This window comes from Ranitomeya imitator, chromosome 3, assembly GCF_032444005.1.
Source record: "Ranitomeya imitator isolate aRanImi1 chromosome 3, aRanImi1.pri, whole genome shotgun sequence".
Lineage (NCBI taxonomy): Eukaryota > Metazoa > Chordata > Amphibia > Anura > Dendrobatidae > Ranitomeya > Ranitomeya imitator.
Genome location: NC_091284.1, coordinates 580,295,130 through 580,305,701, shown reverse-complemented (window position 1 = coordinate 580,305,701; position 10,572 = coordinate 580,295,130). Strand labels below are relative to the sequence as shown.

The window sequence follows — 10,572 nt, the reverse complement described above, 5'->3', positions numbered from 1 at the left end:
ACTTAAAGCATACACAACTTCCTCTCTTCTCTTCTCCTTCATTACTATTTTTATTTTTTATTCATATCTTTTTATTTTTTCCTTTTTTTCCTTTTTCATCTTCTTTTTCTTTCGCTGACTCTGTGACACTTCCATCTATACCTCCAATACACATACACCCGGTTCCCAGCCTCTGGCTCTCATGTTCTCTCTGTTTTCTCTTTATACACGCTCCCTAACTTTTCCCTTTACATACACGCTCCCTTAGCCATAGTACTCTGCATATCTCCCTGAGCACGCAGGCGCTGGACTATCACGCTGTTGGTGTCTACTCTGCGGCCACAGCGCAGACTCAGTCTGAACATACAGCGTTCCTAGCCTCTTTCCCAGCCTGAGCCACTGCGCAGACCCGGATATGACCATATGGGTCTTGTGCATAAATACCCGTGGCCTTACACATTGGCCCCCACATCACCCACTAGGCGGATGCGCTTTCGCACAACTCCACCGGAGCTGGTAATTATTAAGTCTCTCTCCTCTTGCTTACAGTGGCTTACTTGTTTTACTGGGCATTTGCTTATCCCCTGTTGTTCTCTCTCCCTTCTCTCTACTTCCCCTTAGCCCTATGGGAACTCGGCTCTTTCTCTTCTCCTCTACCTCTTTGGCATAAGGTCAGTGCATTTCATCAGCGACATGATCGCTGCACCTGGTTTTCCTGTTTTAGATTTGTATATGTGCTCTATGTAACTGTTTCTCCAGAATAGCCTTGCTCCTACCTGCAAATATTGGGGACTCCCCACCCCTATGATAGGGTCTCGACAGCATGTGCTTGTAATTGTATGGGACAGAGCACTGCTGTTACAGCTGTCAATTAGTACCATTATGAATTTTGGACCTGATGTTATTGTTGTTTTTGTCATTGTTTTTCTTGTTTTCCCTTTTTTTCGGTTCTTTTTAATATATTACATGTATATATGTACAGTTCACTTATATGTTTGTATCTGTTTTACAGTGAGGTTTTGATAAAGACCCGCTGGGGTCGAAACGTTACCCGAATTGAATAGTCCGCCACCCATTTACCTCCTAAAAAAGCACCTGGTGATGTTTATTGTATATGTTAATAAAGAAACTACACAGTTTGCTGAACTTTCAACCATTTGAGTGTGGCTGATTTTTCCTATACTTGGACTATTTTGTTCATGGCTGCACCAACCCAGTGACAGTGTGCACATCTTTTTTTCTGGATTTGTAATTTTGAAGCCAGCCAAAAATACTCGTTATTCTGTACTGATATCTATATCAGTTTCCTTTGTGTCTTCTGGTCGTATTTTAATTCTAGACCAAAGGGTCGAAGGGGAGAGAGAGAGAGATTTTTTTTCTCCATGACACAACTATTTAATGCTCATTATCCAAGCCCAGTGGTTTGCCCCCCTCATAAAAGGGCTGGTTACACTCAGCCCCCCTCTTTTTTCTCCTCCACTCCATTGATAATACATAATAAAAGTATACAGGCTATAATAATCTCTCATGTTTGAACGCCATAAAGTATATGGTCCTCCCTCCCTTTTTTGTGCGGTGCACTGAATGGAGTGATATGTCGGATAAAAATGGCAGTTCTGTGAGTATTGGCCTCAATAAAATGCCGGATTTTGATTTTTATTAAGGGGCATTTTTATGATGTAAATGGGGTATATTATTTATGGAGTGTAAGTACATTGCCGAGGACTGGGTGTTTGTGTGAAGAGATCGTCGCAGGGATCGAACCCCTGGGGTCCTGGGTTGGTGTGCGCTGACTGTGTGATCCTCTGCTGACGATTGCCGGGGAATGCCGTGCGGTGAATGTGACCATTAGGTCTGGCACTGGGGATCCGGAGCGTCAGACCGGAAGTGGTCATGAAGGAGGTACCCGCCCCTCCATCACTTGCGTTCCAGGGCTTCGGCGCACGGCAGTGACTCACTGGTCTGAGTGCAGGGCGGAAGTGTAATCGGTGCACGCGGTTTTCGGCGTGCACCCCACGTGGGTCACATATCGCCGTCTTGGAGGCTGTAACCCTGAATCACCAATGAGGTTAGTCAGACCACTGAATATTGGCTGTAACCCATTATCTGATAGGCTATATCTCAGCTGTCTTTGATTAATGAGCATTACCCCTGATAGGAGTACCTTATAAAAGAGATGCCATTTTGGATATAAGTTATGAGAGGCTCCCTGGAGATCTTTTATCTCGGTTGAGCACTCCATCTTTATAATGACCACGTACTGACTACCCTGTCCCCTGATGATTCCTCTCTGGGATGAAACGCGTAGGGAGGTGGTCCAGAACGCAGGAGGTGGTCTTTGAGTCCAACTAAATCCAAGAAGTAGAAATTGAGCTACTGGACAGGACTGGACTCTCACTCAGATATGGGGGACATGTTTCAGCATGCGGCATCATCATGATTGGGTGAGATCTGTTATGATCTGGTGGTTTAGGAGCAACATGGAACGAGCTCTAAAGGAAGTGGTATCTGTACTGACCGCAGTCCCAAAGCTCAACACAACACTAGGAGTAGCCGTGGGATGCTCCTAACTCTCCCTAGGCACCTCGTCACAGCCTAAGAGCTAACTACCCCTAAAGATAGAAACAGGAAAGCTATAATGCCTCAGAGAAAATCCCCAAAGGATAGATTAGCCCCCACAAATAATGACTGTGAGAGGAGAGGGAAAAAGACATACACAGAATGAAACCAGGATGTAGCACAGGAGGCCAGTCTAGCTAGATAGAGAGGACAGGATGGAATACTGTGCGGTCAGTATAAAACACTACAAAAATCCACACAGAGATTACAAAAATCTCCACACCTGACTAAAGGTGTGGAGGGTAAATCTGCTTCCCAGAGCTTCCAGCAACAGAATTAAATCATACTGACAAGCTGGACAAACATAGCAAGCACAGAACGGATAAGTCCACAACCTGTGGACAGAAAAGAGCAAGCAAGGACTTAGCTTTGCTGAACTGGTCAGGATAACAGGGAAATCCAAAGAGATGTGAATCCAACCAGGAACCATTTACAAGTGGCACTGGCTGAAGAAAGAGCCAGGCATAAATAGCCGAGCAGAAAAGACAATCAGTGGAAGCAGCTGAAGACAGCTAAATCCAAGGAGCAGCCATACCACTTGAAACCACAAGAGGGAGCCCAAGAACGGAATTCACAACAGTACCCCCCCCTTGAGGAGGGGTCACCGAACCCTCACCAGAGCCCCCAGGCCGATCAGGACGAGCCAAGTGAAAAGCACGAACCAAATCGGTGGCATGGACATCGGAGGCAACAACCCAAGAATTATCCTCCTGGCCATAACCCTTCCACTTGACAAGATACTGAAGCCTCCGCCTCGAAAAACGAGAATCCAAAATCTTCTCAACCTCATATTCCAACTCTCCCTCAACCAACATCGGGGCAGGAGGGTCAACCGAGGGAACAACGAGCACCACATATCTCCGCAACAAAGATTTATGAAAAACATTATGAATGGCAAAAGAGGCTGGAAGAGCCAAACGAAAAGACACCGGATTAATAATTTCAGAAATTTTATTAGGACCAATAAACCGAGGCTTAAACTTAGGGGAAGAAACCTTCATAGGAACATGACGAGAAGACAACCAAACCAAATCCCCCACACGAAGCCGGGGACCAACACACCGACGGCGGTTAGCAAAACGTTGAGCCCTTTCCTGAGACAACGTCAAATTGTCCACCACATGAGTCCAAATCTGCTGCAGCCTGTCCACCACAGAATCAACACCAGGACAATCAGAAGGCTCAACCTGCCCCGAAGAAAAACGAGGATGAAAACCAAAATTACAAAAGAAAGGTGAAACCAAAGTAGCCGAACTAGCCCTATTATTAAGGGCAAACTCGGCCAACGGCAAGAAAGACACCCAATCATCCTGATCAGCAGACACAAAGCATCTCAAATAGGTCTCCAAGGTCTGATTAGTACGCTCAGTTTGGCCATTAGTCTGAGGATGAAACGCCGAAGAAAAAGACAAATCAATGCCCATCCTAGCACAAAAGGCCCGCCAAAACCTAGAGACAAACTGAGAACCTCTGTCAGACACAATATTCTCCGAAATGCCATGCAAACGAACCACATGCTGAAAAAACAACGGAACCAGATCTGAGGAGGAAGGCAACTTAGGCAAAGGTACCAGATGGACCATTTTAGAGAACCGGTCACAAACAACCCAGATAACAGACATCTTCTGGGAAACAGGAAGATCCGAAATAAAATCCATGGAAATATGCGTCCAGGGCCTCTCAGGGACCTGCAAAGGCAAAAGCAACCCACTGGCGCGGGAACAGCAAGGCTTGGCTCGGGCGCAAGTCCCACAGGACTGCACAAAAGCACGGACATTGCGCGACAAGGAAGGCCACCAAAAGGACCTAGCAACCAAATCTCTGGTACCAAAAATCCCAGGATGACCAGCCAACACTGAACAATGAACCTCAGAAATAACCTTACTTGTCCATCCATCAGGAACAAACAGCTTCCCCACAGGACAGCGGTCAGGCCTATCAGCCTGAAATTCCTGAAGCACCCGTCGCAAATCAGGGGAGATGGCAGAAAGAATCACCCCTTCCTTAAGAATGCCAGCTGGCTCAAGGACTCCAGGAGAATCAGGCGAAAAACTCCTAGAGAGGGCATCAGCCTTAACATTCTTAGATCCCGGAAGATATGAGACCACAAAATCAAAACGGGAGAAAAACAGGGACCATCGAGCCTGTCTAGGATTCAGCCGCTTGGCCGACTCGAGGTAAATCAGATTCTTATGATCAGTCAGGACCACAACGCGGTGCTTAGCTCCCTCAAGCCAATGTCGCCACTCCTCAAACGCCCACTTCATAGCCAACAACTCCCGATTGCCGACATCATAATTGCGTTCCGCAGGCGAAAACTTTCTGGAAAAAAAAGCACACGGTTTCATCAAAGAACCATCAGACTCCCTCTGAGACAAAACGGCCCCTGCCCCAATCTCAGAAGCGTCGACCTCAACCTGAAAAGGAAGAGAAACATCCGGCTGACGCAACACAGGGGCAGAAGTAAATCGGCGTTTAAGCTCCTGAAAGGCCTCAACAGCCGCAGAGGACCAATTCGCTACATCAGCACCTTTCTTCGTCAAATCAATAAGGGGCTTAACCACACTGGAAAAGTTGGCAATGAAACAGCGATAGAAATTAGCAAAGCCCCAAAATTTTTGAAGGCCCTTCACAGATGTGAGTTGAATCCAATCATGAATAGCTTACATCTTAACAGGATCCATTTCCATAGACGAGGGAGAAAAAATAAAACCCAAAAAAGAGACCTTCTGAACTCCGAATAGGCACTTAGACCCTTTCATAGTAACATAGTAAGGCCGAAAAAAGACATTTGTCCATCCAGTTCAGCCTATATTCCATCATAATAAATAAATACCCAGATCCACGTCCTTCTACAGAACCTAATAATTGTATGATACAATATTGTTCTGCTCCAGGAAGACATCCAGGCCTCTCTTGAACCCCTCGACTGAGTTCGCCATCACCACCTCCTCAGGCAAGCAATTCCAGATTCTCACTGCCCTAACAGTAAAGAATCCTCTTCTATGTTGGTGGAAAAACCTTCTCTCCTCCAGACGCAAAGAATGCCCCCTTGTGCCCGTCACCTTCCTTGGTATAAACAGATCCTCAGCGAGATATTTGTATTGTCCCCTTATATACTTATACATGGTTATTAGATCGCCCCTCAGTCGTCTTTTTTCTAGACTAAATAATCCTAATTTCGCTAATCTATCTGGGTATTGTAGTTCTCCCATCCCCTTTATTAATTTTGTTGCCCTCCTTTGTACTCTCTCTAGTTCCATTATATCCTTCCTGAGCACCGGTGCCCAAAACTGGACACAGTACTCCATGTGCGGTCTAACTAGGGATTTGTACAGAGGCAGTATAATGCTCTCATCATGTGTATCCAGACCTCTTTTAATGCACCCCATGATCCTGTTTGCCTTGGCAGCTGCTGCCTGGCACTGGCTGCTCCAGGTAAGTTTATCATTAACTAGGATCCCCAAGTCCTTCTCCCTGTCAGATTTACCCAGTGGTTTCCCGTTCAGTGTGTAATGGTGATATTGATTCCCTCTTCCCATGTGTATAACCTTACATTTATCATTGTTAAACCTCATCTGCCACCTTTCAGCCCAAGTTTCCAACTTATCCAGATCCATCTGTAGCAGAATACTATCTTCTCTTGTATTAACTGCTTTACATAGTTTTGTATCATCTGCAAATATCGATATTTTACTGTGTAAACCCTCTACCAGATCATTAATGAATATGTTGAAGAGAACAGGTCCCAATACTGACCCCTGCGGTACCCCACTGGTCACAGCGACCCAGTTAGAGACTATACCATTTATAACCACCCTCTGCTTTCTATCACTAAGCCAGTTACTAACCCATTTACACACATTTTCCCCCAGACCAAGCATTCTCATTTTGTGTACCAACCTCTTGTGCGGCACGGTATCAAACGCTTTGGAAAAATCGAGATATACCACGTCCAATGACTCACCGTGGTCCAGCCTATAGCTTACCTCTTCATAAAAACTGATTAGATTGGTTTGACAGGAGCGATTTCTCATAAACCCATGCTGATATGGAGTTAAACAGTTATTCTCATTGAGATAATCCAGAATAACATCCCTCAGAAACCCTTCAAATATTTTACCAACAATAGAGGTTAGACTTACTGGCCTATAATTTCCAGGTTCACTTTTAGAGCCCTTTTTGAATATTGGCACCACATTTGCTATGCGCCAGTCCTGCGGAACAGACCCTGTCGCTATAGAGTCACTAAAAATAAGAAATAATGGTTTATCTATTACATTACTTAGTTCTCTTAGTACTCGTGGGTGTATGCCATCCGGACCCGGAGATTTATCTATTTTAATCTTATTTAGCCGGTTTTGCACCTCTTCTTGGGTTAGATTGGTGACCCTTAATATAGGGTTTTCATTGTTTCTTGGGATTTCACCTAGCATTTCATTTTCCACCGTGAATACCGTGGAGAAGAAGGTGTTTAATATGTTAGCTTTTTCCTCGTCATCTACAACCATTCTTTCCTCACTATTTTTTAAGGGGCCTACATTTTCAGTTTTTATTCTTTTACTATCTTTTATATCTTTTACTATCACTAACAAAGCATTATCACGAAGGATCTGGAACACCATCCTGACCTGCCTCACATGAGACTCCCAATCATCGGAAAAAATCAAAATATCATCCAAATATACAACCATGAATTTATCAAGATAATTGCGGAAAATATCATGCATGAAGGATTGGAACACAGATGGAGCATTAGAGAGCCCGAATGGCATCACAAGGTATTCAAAATGGCCTTCGGGCGTATTAAATGCAGTTGTCCATTCGTCACCCTGCTTAATACGAATAAGATTATATGCCCCTCGGAGGTCAACCTTAGTAAACCAACTAGCCCCCTTAATCTGAGCAAACAAATCAGAAAGCAAAGGCAAGGGGTATTGGAATTTGACCGTGATCTTATTAAGAAGACGATAATCTATACAGGGTCTCAAGGAGCCATCCTTCTTAGCAACAAAAAAGAAACCCGCCCCCAATGGTGACGAAGACGGCCGAATATGCCCCTTCTCCAAAGATTCCTTAACATAGCTCCGCATGGCGGCATGCTCTGGCACAGACACATTGAAAAGTCGGCAATTAGAGAACTTACAACCAGGAATCAAGTTAATAGCACAATCACAGTCCCTATGTGGAGGAAGGGAACTGGACTTGGGCTCATCAAATACATCCTGGAAATCCGACAAAAACTCAGGGACCTCAGAAGAGGGGGAAGAGGAAATTGACATCAAAGGAACGTCACTATGTACCCCTTGACAACCCCAACTAGTCACAGCCATAGTTTTCCAATCCAGCACCGGATTATGTTCCTGTAACCATGGAAAACCCAGTACAACAACATCATGAAGGTTATGCAACACCAGAAAACGGCAATTTTCCTGATGTGCAGGAGCCATGTACATGGTCATCTGCGTCCAGTACTGAGGTTTATCCTTGGCCAATGGTGTAGCATCAATGCCCCTCAAAGGAATAGGGCTCTGCAAAGGCTGCAAGGAAAAACCACAGCGCCTGGCGAGTTCTAAGTCCATTAGGTTCAGGGCAGCGCCTGAATCCACAAATGCCATGACAGAAAAGGACGACAATGAGCAAATCAGGGTCACAGATAAGAGAAATTTAGGCTGTACAGTACTAATGGTAACAGATCTAGCAACCCTCCTAGTACATTTAGGGCAATTTCAGAAATAACATGAGCAGAATCACCACAGTAAAAACACAGCCCATTCTGACGTCTGAATTCCTGCCATCCTGTTTTAGTCAAAATCCTATCACATTGCATAGGTTCAGGACTCTGCTCAGAGGACACTGCCATATGGTGCACAGCTTTGCGCTCGCGCAAACGCCGATCAATCTGAATGGCTAGAGACATAGATTCGCTCAAACCAGTAGGCGTAGGGAAGCCCACTATAACATCTTTAAGGGCTTCAGAAAGACCCTTTCTGAAAATAGCAGCCAGAGCATCCTCATTCCATTTAGTGAGCACAGACCATTTCCTAAATTTCTGGCAGTATAATTCTGCCGCTTCCTGACCCTGACACAAGGCCAACAGGGTTTTTTCTGCATGATCCACAGAGTTAGGTTCATCATACAATAATCCGAGCGCTTGAAAAAATGCGTCTACATTCAGCAATGCCGGATCTCCTGATTCAAGGGAGAATGCCCAGTCCTGAGGGTCACCACGCAGCAAGGATATGATGATTTTAACTTGCTGAATGGGATCACCAGAAGAACGGGGTTTCAAAGCAAAAAACAATTTGCAGTTATTTTTAAAGTTCAAAAACTTGGATCTGTCTCCAAAAAACAAATCAGGAGTAGGAATTTTAGGCTCCAAAGCCGGAGTCTGGACAACATAATCTTGGATACTCTGTACTCTTGCAGCAAGTTGATCCACACGAGAAAACAAACCCTGAACATCCATGCCAGAGCACAAATCCTGCACCACCCAAATGTCAAGAGGAAAAAAAAGACAAAAGAGTGCACAGAAAAAAAAATGGCTCAGAATTTTTTCCTTCTTTTGAGATGCATTTAATTCACTTTTGGCCACTTGTACTGTTATGATCTGGTGGTTTAGGAGCAACATGGAACGAGCTCTAAAGGAAGTGGTATCTGTACTGACCGCAGTCCCAAAGCTCAACACAACACTAGAAGTAGCCGTGGGATGCTCCTAACTCTCCCTAGGCATCTCGTCACAGCCTAAGAGCTAACTACCCCTAAAGAAAGAAACAGGAAAGCTATCTTGCCTCAGAGAAAATCCCCAAAGGATAGATTAGCCCCCCACAAATAATGACTGTGAGAGGAGAGGGAAAAAGACATACACAGAATGAAACCAGGATGTAGCACAGGAGGCCAGTCTAGCTAGATAGAGAGGACAGGATGGAATACTGTGCGGTCAGTATAAAACACTACAAAAATCCACACAGAGATTACAAAAATCTCCACACCTGACTAAAGGTGTGGAGGGTAAATCTGCTTCCCAGAGCTTCCAGCAACAGAATTAAATCATACTGACAAGCTGGACAAACATAGCAAGCACAGAACGGATAAGTCCACAACCTGTGGACAGAAAAGAGCAAGCAAGGACTTAGCTTTGCTGAACTGGTCAGGATAACAGGGAAATCCAAAGAGATGTGAATCCAACCAGGAACCATTTACAAGTGGCACTGGCTGAAGAAAGAGCCAGGCATAAATAGCCGAGCAGAAAAGACAATCAGTGGAAGCAGCTGAAGACAGCTAAATCCAAGGAGCAGCCATACCACTTGAAACCACAAGAGGGAGCCCAAGAACGGAATTCACAACAGAGATCGTTCTGATAATTTTATATGTACCCCCATACGTTTAAAGCATCTTGGTGACGATCAGCGGTGTTGATTTATCACCTTATAGTTAGCTTGTTTGTCTTTAGCAACAGTAGCACTTTTTCGTCATACATTTGGTCTCTCTGCTTTACCAGAAAAGGAGTGTTTGATTGACAACCTTAAGGGCGGTGCAGTGAACAAATTTGTCTACCGAGTTTTTGTTTTTTTTCCCTCTGGACTGTTTATCAGTACCTTGTCCGATTGACTTTGGTTAATGCACAGGTTCGTTTTTTTTGTGTGTTGTGTCGTTTTGTTTTTATAAATGTCAATTAAACGTTATGTTTTAGGTTTCCCTTAGCTATTTTGAACAATTTTTTGGGTACCCAAATTCTGTCTTTGAGTGGTTAATAGCCCCTCTTTTTGCTATATATTATCCAGCAGTAGTCCCCCATCATGATCACGTTCCATCTACCATGGTATTGTTGTTCCATCTCCTTGATATCCTGATTAAATATTTAAATAATAAATAAATAAATGCAAAGATAAATATTTATCTTTGATCTTTAACCCCTTAACCCCCTGAGCCTTTTTTGGTTTTGTGTTTGTTTTTCTCTCCCCTCCTTCCCAG

General features: G+C 44.3%; 1 protein-coding gene across 3 annotated transcripts in view; it reads left to right on the top strand.

Moving 5' to 3' along the window:
* Positions 1-305: 305 nt before the first annotated feature.
* LOC138670568 (DNA dC->dU-editing enzyme APOBEC-3C-like) overlaps positions 306-10,572 on the top strand; it is a 51,715-nt gene continuing 41,448 nt past the window's right edge. The window contains exons 1-2 of one of the 3 annotated variants that reach the window (XM_069758011.1): positions 335-495; positions 601-650. Coding sequence is in view for 2 of the 3 variants with exons in the window: in XM_069758010.1 (XP_069614111.1) it covers positions 403-495 (93 nt within the window). In the remaining variant the exon portion in view is untranslated. Of the gene's footprint in view, positions 496-600; positions 651-10,572 lie in introns of all 3 variants that reach the window. The other 2 variants (XM_069758010.1, XM_069758009.1) reach the window with 2 other exon arrangements.